The 15,503-nt window shown below is 52.9% G+C and overlaps 2 protein-coding genes across 2 annotated transcripts; one reads left to right on the top strand and one right to left on the bottom strand.

Annotated features, from left to right (window-relative positions):
• Window positions 1–6,601: 6,601 nt before the first annotated feature.
• LOC127339893 (uncharacterized) lies at window positions 6,602–8,209 on the bottom strand. Its single transcript, XM_051365690.1, has one exon. The coding sequence runs from the start codon at window positions 8,207–8,209 to the stop codon at window positions 6,602–6,604; it is 1,608 nt and encodes a 535-aa protein (XP_051221650.1).
• Window positions 8,210–10,712: 2,503 nt separating this feature from the next.
• On the top strand, window positions 10,713–14,397 carry LOC127343828 (chaperone protein ClpB1). Its single transcript, XM_051370021.2, has 7 exons — window positions 10,713–12,088; window positions 12,190–12,371; window positions 12,469–12,750; window positions 12,831–13,171; window positions 13,261–13,537; window positions 13,628–13,825; window positions 13,932–14,397. The coding sequence occupies exons 1-7, from the start codon at window positions 10,933–10,935 to the stop codon at window positions 14,235–14,237; spliced, it is 2,742 nt and encodes a 913-aa protein (XP_051225981.1). The 5' UTR covers window positions 10,713–10,932; the 3' UTR covers window positions 14,238–14,397.
• The last annotated feature ends 1,106 nt before the right edge of the window (window positions 14,398–15,503 follow it).

Genomic DNA, 15,503 nt, shown 5'->3' with positions numbered 1-15,503 from the left:
ATGTTCGTGAACATGGCGGACACCACCGATGAAAATGTGAGAGCCGAGTTCCGTGCCATCCAGCGGACCATTTGCACAATACTCTGGAGGGATGTCTGCGGTAATGGTGGCTTGTTCCACTATGGTCCCGCACTTTCTAAGGCCGAGATAGAAGGCCGATTAGAAGATGGATGTGACGACAGAACATTCAACACGCTCGAGGGCATCCGTCCCTTCCCGCCGAAGCCGACTTGACTCAAACACTTTTGTCCTTTGCAAATGTTAGTCATAAAATTACCATGCTTTTTTCTTTGCACTACTCTATGTTATATCTCTCTCTACTAATGTACTAACAACTTTCATTTCTTTTTTCTGTGTTTGCATAGATGACGTACTATGTCGTCTATCACGGCAGGGTTCCTGGAGTCTACGAGGACTGGGAAGACTGTAGGAGGCAGGTCCACCGTTTCAGCGGCAACAGCTACAAGGGGTACACCACTTTGGAGGAGGCGGAAACTCGATACGCCAACTTTCGAGTGGGACAGAGGAGGGAGATGTGGAGGACCCCTTTCATCGTGATGATGCTTGCCGCCACCGTCTCTCTAGTTTATTATGTCATTGTTGTTTAGCTAGGTCATCGATACTGGACTTATATGTATTTCTGTAACATGTGCTACTTCGAGTTTGAACCATATGGTCAACTATCTAGTATCTAAACTTGTGTTATTAATGCATGCATGTTATGAACATTTGGGACTATCTATATAACTGTGTATTCTGTGTATTCTGTGTATTCTGGTATACTGTGTATTATGTGTATTCTGTGTATTCTGTGTGTATTCTGGTGTATATTTCGAGTTTTATTTTTTTAATCCTGTAAACAATACCACCGGCGCCCGTAAACTGTACCCCTGGCGAAATTTAAATCGCCAGCGCTGCAGCAGATTATCCCCGGCGAATTCGCAAACCGCCTGTGCTAAGTCATTACCGCCGGCGATTCGGGGAAAGCGCCGGGGATAACGGCAGTTACCACCGGCGATTTGGAAAACGCCGGCGATAAGACATTACCACCGGCGAGGTGATCGCCGGCGAATGCGTAAACGCCGGCGGTAAGGCATTTTGGGACGCCGGCGGTAAGGCATTTCCTAGTAGTGACACCACCTCCTCCCTTACCTCCGCCCAAGCTGACATCATCGGAGGATTGCCGCAGAGGTCTTCTTCCCTTCTTCTTCATGGAGTGTTGCCCGAGTTCTGCACCCGCCTAGATCTAATCTAGTCAGGCTCGCGAAAGCGTTGTTGGATCTTCATAGACATGTTCCCGCTTCGACGGTGTGCTTGATCACATTTCAACGTGGTGTTGATCTCATACGTGTGCATACCGTGGAGGTATTGCATGTGCAACACTACTTCGTCGCAACGGCTCGAGGGATAATACATCTCCTCGTGACTTCATCAACCTCGTCATTGAAAAATTCCATTAGATCGATTTACGAGGGTATTAGTTATTACCTCCTCTCTCGCATATGATCTTGGTTATGCGTAGGATTTTTTTCTTTTCTATATGCGTTCCCAACAAATAGAGGATTTGTGCGCCGCCAAGCTTGTTGTTGCTACATCAGGTGGGTGTTGGCGGCGATTCAATGCGGGGGGAGAGAGAGAGAGATATGAGAGAGAGACGACTAGGGAAGAGAGAAGGATACAGGTGGGGTCATTTAGTCTGAAATTACTTCATTGGCTTTTAAAAATATAAAAAAAATGAATAGTTCAGGTGCTAGTCCCACCTGTTTTTAGTATTGGTCTCACGTATTGTGTATCTCATATTTTTACACCATCAGATTGTTTTAGATGGGTTGTTGTTTTACCTACTGTAATAATTAAGACAAATCTGTTATACTATCGCTTATCTCATAAAAAACATATGTACCCCTCCGTTCTATTAGATTATTTACCTAAATTTAAATATATCTAGACACTATTTAATGAGTAGATACATCTAAATTTAGACAAATCTAAGATAAATTTATCGAGCGGATAAGGATTATTTATCTAAATATTAATAATCTAGCCACTATTTAATGAGTAGATACATCTAAATTTAGATAAACCTAAGATAAATTTTATCGAGCGGACAAAAGGAGTGTACAGTATATATCTTTATAATAATTGGTTGAATCTTGTTTTACTAAAATAATACACCCCACAAAAGAGGAATGTAGGGAGAAGTTGTAAAAATATTTTCAACCATGCGCTGAAATCAACAAAGGAACGTGGATAGAATGCGATGAATCGTCGTGGTGGATGGTCCGCATCAGCTCCACCATGTCAGGAACCTCGTCTGGGTTGGACTTGAAGCTTGATCCAGACACGGTTCCGTTTTCGGAAAGAGGAAGGAAATTCGGCCTATGCATCGACTGATGCATATAGCCGGACACTTTTCTTCTAAGCTGGAACCACCAGTTGAACCTGGCTGCTCCCTGCTGCTGCCTCTTCTGCCTCTTCAAGTCGACGAACGTGAGAGTGCACCTGGCAGGGATGTTGTCGTTGCGGTCGACACACAGCGATCTCACCAGCTCACTCTTCTCGACAGTCAAAGACTTGAACCAGCTGCCGCTGCCCAGCGTTTGCTCCATGCGAAAGACGGTGTGCTCCCAATTCTTGTCCAAGATTTCTATGCAGATGTTGGTGCCAGACGCCGAGTGCTTAAGGTTGGTCGAGACGACCACATCGATGCAATTCGGTATGCCCTTGTCAAAATCCACGATGTACACCTCGACTTTCCAAGTATGGTTGCGGAAGTACATGGTCTTTATCAGAGTCGGCGGGGTCCCAGGAGAAATCTGATCCAACTTTGAGTAGCCGGGTATTGCGAAGAGGCTCGTCGTAGACTCGGTAGGGGACGAGCCACCAGCCATGGTATGTATGCTTGTAATCTTCGATCAGTCGTCCAGCAAAAGCTTATGTAGGCACGCGGCACCTAGCGCCTGTTTATATAATGCTGTACCTGCTTCCGAGTCGGACGTGCGATATGGTGGATAACGCCATAACGGAAACGGGATCAGTTACCGTTTATCCACTGGTTTCCTGTTACTACCGTTTATCCACCGGTTTGGTTAAGCGAACCCAACAAAAAAGAGCCATTGGGCCTGCTATACGCGCCATCCACTCGCCCCGCCCACGTGACACCTCCTATGAGCCGGCCCAGTAGACGAGCTTCATTGTTTCGTTGCTTTTTTCCCATGCGTTCGACTCGCTAGTTGTTCGGTTGAGTGTGTGTTTTTTGTCTGTTTTTTTTCTCTTTTCAAATCTGAATATATTTAAATCTAAATATTTTTTTATAAATTGAGCTTTTAAAATTTTAAACATTTTTAAATTTGAATAGTTTAAAAGATGAACAATTCCAATACGTATATTATCAAACATTTTCAAAATCTAAACAATCTTAGAATCGAAACATTTTTCAAATGTGAACACTTTAAAATTTTGATTTTTTAAAAATAGAAACATTGAATGTAGAAAAGTATTGGAGATTGCACAACACCAATTGGGTCGGCTGCTCATGTATATATAGACGGACACATGTACAATTACAGGTACAACCCTGACAAAACACGAGGACCTATACCTAGTACAATATGTTACTCAACACCCCCCCGCAGTCGAAGGGTCGGCACCGACACATAGACTGAAGCGAAACTCAGGAAAAGTCGTGGACGGCAATCCCTTCATCATGATATCGGCAAACTGCTGAGACGTCGGTATGTGAAGAACTCGAACGCGACCGAGGGCAACTTGCTCACGAACAAAGTGGATGTCCAACCCGATGTGCTTGGTGCACCCATGATGAACGGGGTTGGCGGAGAGGTAGACAGCCGACACGTTGTCGCAGAAGACCACCGTAGCCTTGTCAACGGGACAAGAGAGCTCGGACAGAAGCTGGCGAAGCCACGTGCACTCAGCCATAGCGTTAGCCACGGCGCGGTACTCGGCCTCAGCACTGGAGCGAGACACGGTGGGCTGCCACTTGGAGGACCAAGAGACGAGCGACGAGCCGAGGTAGACACAGTAGCCACTGGTGGAGCGCCGCGTGTCCGGGCAGCCCGCCCAGTCCGCGTCCGAGTAGGCAACGAGGTCGGTCGACGTCGAGGGTGAAGCATGCAGCGACAAGCCGTAGCCCATGGTGCCACAGACGTAGCGGAGAATCCGCTTCACCGCGGCCCAATGAGCATCCCGAGGAGCATGCATATGCAAGCACACCTGCTGCACAGCGTACTGGAGCTCCGGACGTGTCAACGTCAAGTACTGGAGGGCACCGACGATGGAGCGGTAGAACGGCGCGTCGGAAGTCAGCGACCCATCACTGGCTGAAAGCTTGGCCTTCGTGTCGACATGAGTAGGTGCAGGGTTGCAGTTAAGCATCCCTGCACGCTCGAGAAGCTCGTGGGCATACTTCCGCTGATGAAGGAAGAACCCGTCCGCACGCCGGACAACCTCGATGCCGAGGAAGTAGTGGAGTGGTCCGAGATCCTTCAACGCGAACTCAGCGCGAAGACTGTCGGTGAGCTGTCGAAGAAGACCAGCGGTGGAGGCCGTCAAGATGATGTCGTCGACGTACAGCAGCAAGTAGGCCATGTCGTTGCCGGTCCGATAGACGAACAACGACGCATCGGAACGCGTGGAGCGGAAAACAAGCTGATGCAGGAAGCCGGCGATGCGCTGGTACCAGGCGCGGGGCGCCTGCTTCAGTCCATACAAGGACCGAGAGAGCAAACACACGTCATCGGGGCGCTCGGCGTCGACAAAGCCGATGGGCTGCTGGTAGTACACCTGCTCCGACAGATGACCATGAAGGAAGGCGTTGGAGACGTCCATCTGATGCACCGGCCACGCGCGAGAGGCCGTAAGGTGCAACACCATGCGGATCGTGCCCGGTTTGACAACCGGGGCAAATGTATCCGTGAAGTCGACACCAGCGCGTTGCCGAAAGCCACGCACGACCCAGCGCGCCTTGTAGCGCTCGAGAGTACCATCGGAGCCGAGCTTGTGCTTGAAGACCCATTTGCCGGTGATGACGTTGGCGCGAGGGGGGGCTGGGGAACCAGCTCCCAGGTCTGATTACGCTGCAGCGCATCGTACTCCTCCTGCATGGCGGCGCACCAATGCGGGTCGCGCAAGGCGGCGCGAGCCGAGGTGGGCACCGGCGAGAGGGCGGAGGTGGATGTCCCGGTCGAGGAGTCGGTGGGACCGACCTGGGCGCCGGTGGGGCCGGCCGGTGGCCCGGTCTGACCGGCCTGGGAGCCGGGTGGGCCGGCCGGTGGCCCGGTCTGACCGGCCTAGGCGCCGGGCGGGCCGGCCGGTGGCCCGGTCGAACCGGCCTGGTGACCGGGTGGGCGGCTGGGAGGCACTCCGCCGTCATGCGGCAGACGCCGTTGCCGCTGGCCCGAGAAGCGACGCGGCGGACAGGGGACGCTGTTCGACGTGCTGGTCGGCGGGGTAGCGTGTAGACGGCCGCCGCACGCCCGCACGTGCTCGGGTGAGCATGGGCACGGGAGCCGCAACAACGGGCGGCGAGGCGGTCGACGAGGCAGCCGATGGAGGCGCCTCGGGCATCGCGGGCGACGGGGCGCCGGGGCACCGTGGGCGACGGAGACGCCGAGGGACCAGGCGGGGCCGGCGCAGAGGGGGCCTCCACGGTCAGTCGTCGGCGTGCGGCCACAGGAGGGCCAGCGGGCGTCGGGGGTGTCGTCGGAGGCGTCGCCAAGAGTCCCTGCTGAAACGGAAAAACCAACTCGTCAAAGTACACGTGCCGGGAGGTGAGGACACGATGTGAGACCGGGTCGTAGTAGCAGTAGCCCTTGGTGTTGGCGGGGTAGCCGAGAAACACACAAGGGAGAGGGCGCGGCGCAAGCTTATGCGCGGCGGTGGCAGCAGTGTTAGGATAACACCGGCAGCCGAAGATGCGGAGATCATCATAGGCGGGCAGCGCACCGTAGAGTAGGTGATGCGGCGTGTAAGACCAACGCACACGACACGGGCGGATGTTGACGAGGAGAGTCGCCGTGGCAAGAGCATCCGGCCAGAACCGTGGGAGCATGTATGCGTGGAACAGAAGGGTGCAGACGCAGTCGTTGAGGGTACGAAGCATCCGTTCAGCCCGACCATTCCGTGGAGAAGTGTGTGGACACGTGAGACAGAAGAGGGCGCCATGGGCGGCGAGAAGTGAGCGAATGGTGATGTTGTCGAACTCTTTGCCGTTGTCGGTTTGTAAGGCGTGGATGGGGCGACCGAATTGAGTGGAGACGAAGGCGAAAAAGGCGGTGAGGGTGGCGGCAACATCGGATTTACGACGAAGGGGAAAAGTCCATACAAAATACGAGTAATCATCAAGAATCACGAGATAATAATTATAACCAGAATTACTCGGAACAGGCGAGGTCCAAACATCACCATGAATAAGTTGAAATAGAAAAGACGCGACTGTGGAGGAGGAACTAAACGGGAGGCGAACATGTTTGCCTAGACGACATGCTTCACAAGAGTGGGCATCTGTTTTATTACAAGTAAAGTAGAAGCCTTGTATTATTTGACGCAGCGCGGCGGAGCTAGGATGGCCGAGGCGGGCGTGCTAGAGATCGACGCCGGCGGAGAGGGCGAGTGGGCTGCTGGCGGTGGTGGAGGCCGAACCAACAGGGTACAAATCGCTGGGGCTGTCATATCGGTGGAGGAGCATCCGAGTACGACCATCCTTGACAGAAAAACCAAAGGCATCAAATTCCACAGTCACAGGATTATCACGACAGAAAGATTTAACGGAAACAAGATTTTTAATCAAGTCAGGAGAAACAAAAACGTTAGTTAAAGAGAGAGGAGTGGAATTGGAAGGAAAAGAGACGGAACCGGTGTGAGTAATGGGGAGAGCATGACCGTTGCCAATGATGATGCGAGAGGAAGTGGAGGCGGGTGTAGAAAAAGAGAGGTTACCGGGGTGCGCAGCCATATGCGCGGAGGCGCCGGTGTCCATGAACCAGTCGCCACCGCCACCATACGCCTCAGCGGTGGGGACTCTCTGGAGGGCGGTCAGGAGCGCGGGGTCCCACGAGGCCGAGCTCGGGGGGGAGGGGGTAGGCCGGGGAGGCGTAGGCCGGGGCGGGCTGGGGCGCCGCGTAGAAAGCCTGGTGGGTGGCCGGACGCGGCCCCATGATGCCCGGGTAGGGAGCACGCGGCACGGGCATGGAGTAGGCATGAACGACCCGGTCCACGGATTGTGACCAGTGGTCCATGGCGGAGGGGCGGTGTGCTGAGGTGGACGAGGCGCGGGGTCGGTGGCGTTGGCGCCACCATTGCCACCGCCGTTGCCACCACCGCCACGGCGACGACACCCGCGGCGACCACCGCCAGGGGTAGCGGCCTGCCCGGTCCAGGAGCCGGTTGGACCGGCTTGGGTGCCGGATGAGTGGAAGCCCGGTGACGGACCCGTGGGGCGAGGCGCGGGGGCGCGAGGCGCAGGTGTCTGGGCACCGCGGGAGAGGCCGGGGACGAAGGCGGTATGGGTCGCCCGAGCCCGGAGATGCTTGAGGCGGCGCTCCTCGAGGCGCAGGTAGGCCACGGCCTGCTCAAAGGAGGGCGTGGTGAGGAGCGTGAGGTTGGAGGCAGCGTTGCTGAGATCCTCGCCGAGACCCGCCGACATGGTAGATAGCATGATCTTGTCATCGATCGGAAACTCCAAGTCACGGAGCTCGTCGGAGAGGCTCTTCAGCTTGAGGACGTACTCGTCGAGAGAGTGGTCGTTCTGGTGGGTGCCGAAGAACTCCTGCTGGAGGAAGGTGACCCGCTGGATTTTGTTGTCGGTGAAGAGGCCGGTGATCTTAGCCCAAACCGTGCGCGCGGAGTCGCCGTCCCGGACGACGGTGCGGAAGATGTCGTTGGAGACGGTCTGGTAAAACCAGCGGATGATGGTGGCATCGATTGCGAGCCACTCGGGGTCGTGCGGCATGGCGAGGAGGTCGATGGTGCCGTCGACGTGATCGAGGAGATCATACTCGCGGAAGAGCAGCCCGATGTACATCTTCCACGGGAAGAAGTTGGCAGCGGTGGTGGAGAGCGTCACTGGCACGCGCTCGGCGATGGGGATGCCGCGGATGACGGCGATGGAGGGGCCGGTGAAGGGGTTGCTGCTGCCGGAGCGGGAGGAGTCGAAGGGATCGGAGGGGCCGGAGGAGGAGAAACCGGCCATGGCGGAAGCGATGGTGGTGGTGGGAGGGAGGGCGGCGGCGCCCAGGATGGGGAGGGCGACGGCTAGGGCTAGGAGGGGGGGAGGGGCCGGCGGCGCCCAAGAAGGGGCGGCGGCTAGGGCTAGGGAGGGGAGGGGCCGACGGCGCCCAAGGGGGAGGGGGCGGCGGCTAGGTCAGGACCAAAGGGCCTCTGATACCATGTAGAAGAGTATTGGAGATTGCACAGCACCAATTGAGCCGACTGCTCATGTATATATAGATGGACACATGTACAATTACAGGTACAACCCTGACAAAACACGGGGACCTATACCTAGTACAATATGTTACTCAACATTGAAAATTAGAACAATTTTTTAAATCTACAAATTTTCCAAAATCTGCAAATATTTTTTATATCTAAACTTCTAAACCGACAGTCTTCCTGCCGCTTCCACGCCGTTCTAAACTTCTGGCAAACTCTCTCCTCCTACCTCATATTATATATCTTATGATCGTCGATCTCCCACAGCAATTTTCGACGGAAAACAAAGAACAATCCAACTTACGAATCTCCCGATCACAATCGCTAGTTTCGTCTTGCAACTGATCTGTATAGCTTGCAGACGCGGCAGGAATGAATCCGGAGAAGTTCACACACAAGACCAATGAGGCGCCTAAAATTGTTGGAGCATAACATATTTGTGTATGAAATAGATAACATAGACGCTTGCAACACAACGAAACAACCCATGCAACATAGAAAATGGTAAACTCATAGACCTCTCAATGCTAACATTTTAGGTGTCGATCCTCACCGAATTGATCACGTCGATGAAGAATCGAGCTCGCAAGAGCCATGTTGGGGCCGCATTAGGTACCTTGAACTCGTTCCGCTCGGTCCATCGTCTCAACGGGCTTAGCACCATAGAGAACCTGATATTGGAGCTCCACCATGAGGTATCTATCGTATCACAACAAGCTACCATAGAAGGGACAACAAAGGGGACCTGCTCAAGTGACCTTACAACTATGTCAGCGCAACAGAAGGGATAACGAAGTACGAGCAGTAGTGAGAAGAATATCTAGGTGGAGACACTAGACTATTATAAACGACAAATGATGATAGATGACGAGAGACATTAGGAAAGATGCAGAAGATAACACAAGAGAAGAAGCACTAGAACTATGGTGAGAAGTGACCAGGCAATCGATGGGTCGGTCCATTGATTAATGCGAATGGTAAAAAAGAATTACGGATTAGTTTATCCCATGCTCAATGAACATAGGAATTCCATATTTGAATATTGTTTTGAAGAAGCAATAATATTTTGCAAAGCGACATCTGATCTGTCCCGCTTAGTAGTTAAAACCAGTTAGGTTATTTACAACCCTTTTTAACAACCTGAAATCTTACGGGCAGGCGCGTGCTGGATGGACGTCCCGGGCACACGCACCAGGACTAGCTGATAGGCTAGCTGATAGCATGTGTCATTTTAAAAAAAACTATAACTTTTAAACCGTGCGACCAAATTACAATTCGTTTTCACTACTAAAATCCCCATGACGAGAGCTTCGAAACTAGACCACATTTTCATATGTTTGACGAATTTTCTTAAGAAGCAACTTTGATGCGCGGCAGAGCAACTTTATTGTGTAGCAAACCAACTTTAATGTGCGACAAAGCAATTTTGGTGTGCAACGAACATGTACATTTTTTGGTACACGAAGGCACAACTTTGGTGCCCGACAATAATTTTGGTGTCCATGGGAGCAATTTCAATGTGTGACGAAGCAACTTAAGTGCCCTGCAGAGCAACTTTGGTGCCCGGCGACGGAGTTTTTGAACCCTGCAGAGCAACTTTGGCGTTCGACCGAGCAATTTTTAGTATCCTGCGAGCAACTTTGGTACTCGGCCGAGCAATTTTAATGTCCTGTAGAGTAACATTAGGAGTTGTTGCTGCAGCTGTTGTGAAGCCTACCATCGTTGTGAATCAAGTGTTTTTGTTGCACACCAAAGTTGCTTTGCCGCATACCAAAATTGTTTTCCCGCACAACAAAGTTGCTCTGTCGTGCAACAAAGTTGCTTGTTAAAAATTACGTCGAAACATATGAAAATGTGGTCTAGTTTCGAAGCTCTCGTCGTTCGGATTCTAATAGTGAAAACGGATTGTAATTTCGCCGCACGGTTTAAAAGTTACAGCTTTTTTAAAACAACAAAGTGATATCAGCTAGCTTACCTTTTTTGACAGTTGTACACATCTAGCACTTTCCATTTTGGTATGACCGCTCAGAATAACTAATGGACATGCAGCCGCTCGCTAGACGTGTCCTTTTAACAAATTAGTTTAATTTAATAAACAAGATAATACCTGTACTGACTTATACGAGATGCTGCCTATTTGGAACCAGCCGTTGGAAAGAAAACATCATAAAAAGGCTTTCCAAGAAAAAATGGAAACCAACGGTCAGGATGTTGTCTGTTGTCTCGTGCAATATATGGCAAATGACCCTGGAAGTTTCTGGGACATTCTTGTCCCCCCAAATCCCCCAAACTGACCGTCTTCCTGCCGCTTCCACGCCGTTCTAGAATTCCGGCGAACTCTCTCCTCCCACCTCTTATTACCCACCTCATCGCCGATCCTCCCCACAGCAATTTCCGACGAAGACCAATCCAACCCACGAATCTCCCGATCACAAACAATCGTCTTGCAGTTAATCTGTATAGCTTGCAGAAGCGGAAGGCATGAATCCGGAGAAGTTCACGCACAAGACCAATGAGGCGCTCGTGGCGGCGCAGGAGATGGCGTCGGAGGCCGGCCACGCGCAGCTCACGCCGCTGCACCTCGCGGCGGCGCTGGCGGCGGACAGGTCCGGCATCCTCCGGCAGGCCATCGCCCACGGCTCCGCCGGCAACGACTCCGCGGCCGAATCGTTCGAGCGCGTGGTCGCCGCTGCTCTCAAGAGGCTTCCATCCCAGTCCCCGCCGCCCGACACCATCCCGGCGTCCACCTCGCTGATCAAGGCCATCCGCCGCGCGCAGTCGGCGCAGAAGTCGCGCGGCGACTCCCACCTCGCCGTCGACCAGCTGCTCATCGGCCTCCTCGAGGACTCGCAGATCTCGGACGCGCTGAAGGAGGCCGGCGTGTCCGCGGCGCGGGTGAAGGCCGAGGTCGAGAAGCTCCGGGGAGGCGACAACCGGCGCGTCGAGTCCGCGTCGGGGGACACCAACTTCCAGGCCCTCAAGACGTACGGCCGGGACCTCGTCGAGGTGGCGGGCAAGCTCGACCCAGTCATCGGCCGCGACGAGGAGATCCGCCGCGTGGTGCGGATCCTGTCGCGGCGCACCAAGAACAACCCCGTCCTCATCGGCGAGCCCGGCGTCGGCAAGACCGCCGTCGTGGAGGGGCTCGCGCAGCGCATCGTGCGCGGCGACGTCCCGAGCAACCTCCTGGACGTGCGGCTCGTGGCGCTCGACATGGGCGCGCTCGTCGCCGGCGCCAAATACCGCGGCGAATTCGAGGAGCGGCTCAAGGCCGTGCTCAAGGAGGTGGAGGAGGCCGAGGGGAAGGTGATACTGTTCATCGACGAGATCCACCTCGTGCTGGGCGCCGGGAGGACGGAGGGATCCATGGACGCCGCCAACCTGTTCAAGCCAATGCTCGCGAGGGGGCAGCTTCGGTGCATTGGCGCGACAACGCTGGAGGAGTACAGGAAGTACGTCGAGAAGGATGCGGCGTTTGAGAGGCGGTTTCAGCAAGTTTTTGTGGCAGAGCCCAGTGTCCCCGACACCGTCAGTATTTTGAGAGGGCTCAAGGAGAAGTACGAGGGGCACCATGGTGTGAGAATTCAGGATCGTGCACTGGTCGTCGCCGCGCAGCTATCTTCGAGATACATCATGGGTGAGTGCTCTGTTCTTGGGAAGCCATTTTTCTGATATTATGATCACAGCGCAATCAATTTTTGCAGGGTCTTTAATCGACCATTTTACCGTTGTGTGCAGGTCGTCATTTGCCTGATAAAGCAATCGATCTAGTTGACGAGGCCTGCGCGAATGTGAGGGTGCAGCTTGACAGCCAGCCTGAAGAGATTGACAACCTCGAGAGGAAGAGAATTCAGCTGGAAGTCGAGCTTCATGCCCTCGAGAAGGAGAAGGACAAAGCTAGCAAAGCTCGGCTAGTTGAGGTGAGTGAATGGTGAATTTTGGTTGCCTTGATTTCTCTTATCTATCTAGTGTATTTGCTTTGTTCTGACATCTGCAAAAATATTCATATTGTTTCAGGTCAGGAAAGAGTTGGACGATCTGAGGGACAAGCTGCAGCCCCTGCAGATGAAGTATCGCAAGGAGAAACAGAGAATAGATGAGATCAGGTCCCTGAAGCAACGTCGAGAAGAGCTGCAGTTCACTCTGCAAGAGGCGGAGCGCAGGATGGATTTGGCCCGTGTCGCGGACCTCAGATATGGTGCTCTGCAAGAGATTGACACTGCCATTGCCAAGCTAGAGGGTGAGACTGGCGAGAACTTGATGTTAACAGAGACGGTCGGCCCGGATCAGATTGCTGAGGTATGGTTCTTACAAACGATTTTATGATTTTCTTCACTTCTGGTATCTACGGTATTGTATTGAGACAATGTTGCATACAGGTCGTGAGTCGCTGGACGGGCATTCCTGTTACTAGGCTTGGGCAAAATGAGAAGGCGAGGCTGATTGGGCTCGCTGATAGACTGCATCAGAGGGTGGTTGGACAGTATGAAGCTGTCAATGCAGTTGGAGAGGCCGTTCTAAGGTCGAGGGCTGGTCTTGGACGGCCACAGCAGCCTACTGGTTCTTTCCTCTTCCTTGGACCAACTGGTGTCGGTAAAACTGAGCTCGCTAAGGCTCTTGCTGAGCAGCTGTTTGATGATGAGAACCTGCTTGTCCGCGTTGATATGTCTGAATACATGGAGCAGCATTCAGTTGCCCGGCTAATCGGAGCGCCACCAGGGTAAGTACTTGCCTAGAAATTCTATATGTTCATTAGGACTATGCATCATGTTTGCATTGCGGTTTCTGAATTTCTGTGCAAATTTTCAGTTATGTTGGTCACGAGGAAGGAGGCCAATTGACTGAGCAAGTGCGGAGAAGGCCATACAGTGTCATCCTCTTCGATGAGGTCGAGAAGGCACATGTGGCAGTGTTCAACACTCTGCTCCAGGTTCTTGATGATGGGAGGCTAACTGACGGGCAAGGCAGGACGGTTGACTTCAGGAATACCGTGATCATCATGACTTCAAACCTCGGTGCGGAGCACCTCCTCGCCGGAATGGTGGGGAACTCGATGAAGGTTGCTCGTGATCTGGTCATGCAGGAGGTATGTGCTGAAATTACTATTCCTCTTGTTTTCCGGTAGTATCATTTGACTACCCGATACTGATGTTACTGTTCTTCTGAACATGTGTAGGTGAGGAGGCATTTCCGTCCGGAGCTATTGAATCGTCTAGATGAGATTGTGATCTTTGACCCTCTGTCGCACGAGCAACTGCGGAAGGTTGCTAGGCTTCAGATGAAAGATGTGGCAGTCCGACTTGCAGAAAGGGGCGTTGCTTTGGCCGTGACTGACGCTGCCCTGGATGTCATCCTGTCACTCTCTTACGATCCGGTATGTGCTAGTTTCAAGCATCATTCACCCGTAAAAGAATAGTAGGAGTATCTTAATTTTCTTTCCTTCAGATTCTGACTTGCACAATGTCTTTGTGGCTCAACAGGTATACGGCGCTAGGCCGATTAGGAGATGGATCGAGAAGAGGATTGTCACCGAGCTCTCCAAGATGTTGATCCGCGAAGAGATCGATGAGAACTCCACGGTGTACGTCGATGCTTCTCTCGGGAAGGAAGAGCTGACATATAGGGTCGACAAGAATGGAGGAGTGGTGAACGCGCAGACGGGCCAGAAATCTGATATCCTCATCCAAGTGCCCAATGGAGCTGTCGGGAGCGATGCGACGCAAGCCGTGAAAAGGATGAAGATCGCTCAGGACGGTGGAGATGTGGATGACATGGAAGAAGAGTAGAAGCTACAGAGATTGATCTCGTGTTGTAGTCTCGAGTGGAGTAGTAGGCTACTGTCCGAATTGTTTTTGTGGAAAAAGTGTGCAAATTTCGTGTTCTTAGATGGTTCGGATGTCTATATGGTGAAATAGAATGAAACTAAATCAAAATTTGGATGCTCAAGTTCTTTAGTTACCTTGTTAGCTATATATATCAAAATATGCATGCTTTGAGTGTATGGTCTATATCAACGAAAAAATAGTGGTCTAGATAAAATAGAGTGGCGATTGGACGCCATGAGGACCTCGCTCCAGATCTCGCCGGTGAGGCCGTCCCCGGTGCTGGCGCAGGGTAGGGTCATGCGGGTTGCTGTTGCGGCGAGTCGGCGTGGCTCTGCTGAGGATTGGCGGCGAAGGGAGAAGATCAGGAGCGGGAACCCATCTCCGACGAGGTTCTGCTCGCCGGAGAGGTTGGGGAAAGCTAGGGGAGGCGATCTGAGGCGGGCCCCATTGCGCAGTGGCTCGTTGGTGGCAGCAGTTGGTGGACGTCGATTGGATCCTCCAGACCGAAATCGAGCCGTTCATGAGCCATCAGGAATGGCGTCGTTTGGAAATACGTCTTCAGTTGGACATATAAGTGCGGGTGCGCCGACCAGATCGACCAGCAAACTCCTGGCCGGATCTAGGTTTTCGCCTAGTGCCCAGACCTTGGTCTGGGTCAGGAGAGAGCTGGTTCTAAGCAGATCATTCACACCTGCCGATTGCCATCCTGCTAGGAGTGGATTTCTACCCAGAGCAAAGTCTATCAAGTTCTCTGAGCTCTGGGGCGCGGCCGAGGGGAAGAAATCGTTTGTTGAGGTGGTCAGAATGGCGGGTGGTGGTCGCGGTGCTGGCAGATTCGGTGGGGGGCTGGTCGTGGGTCTGGTGGTGGGCGTGCACCGCCAGCGGCGGCGGCGACAGCGGCTGCTCCACCTCTGGGGGCTGTCAAGGATCCAGTTGGGGTCAAAACAGAGTTTCCTCCACAGATGATGCAACAGATGGGGGCTGGTCAAGGTATGTTCCCCGTGCTACAGCCAAACATGTGGAACTTGCCGATGAATCAGTGGCCACAGTTCTTTGGCAATCAGCAGATGCCTCAAGCGGGTTTCAATCCAATGATGATGGTTCCCCAAGGGATTACCCCAAACCTCCCGCAGTCTAACAGTCAAGGGAGCAGTGCTAGTATGGTTCCTTCGCAACAACAACAAGTGTCTGGGGCTGGGAAGAGCAAGAAGAAGAACCTGAAGAATG

This window comes from Lolium perenne, chromosome 3, assembly GCF_019359855.2.
Source record: "Lolium perenne isolate Kyuss_39 chromosome 3, Kyuss_2.0, whole genome shotgun sequence".
NCBI lineage: Eukaryota > Viridiplantae > Streptophyta > Magnoliopsida > Poales > Poaceae > Lolium > Lolium perenne.
Note: the sequence above shows the minus strand (reverse complement) of the source record. Positions and strands in the feature narration are given on the sequence as shown.

What these genes read in the sequence shown, in the direction of transcription:
- LOC127339893 (XM_051365690.1), bottom strand. Translation starts at nt 8,209, where the DNA reads ATGGCCGGTTTCTCCTCCTCCGGCCCCTCCGATCCCTTCGACTCCTCC.
- LOC127343828 (XM_051370021.2), top strand. Translation starts at nt 10,933, where the DNA reads ATGAATCCGGAGAAGTTCACGCACAAGACCAATGAGGCGCTCGTGGCG. An exon ending in CTAATCGGAGCGCCACCAGG is followed by an intron (nt 13,172 to 13,260) that starts GTAAGTACTTGC and finishes GCAAATTTTCAG; the next exon opens with TTATGTTGGTCACGAGGAAG. An exon ending in GTGATCTGGTCATGCAGGAG is followed by an intron (nt 13,538 to 13,627) that starts GTATGTGCTGAA and finishes GAACATGTGTAG; the next exon opens with GTGAGGAGGCATTTCCGTCC.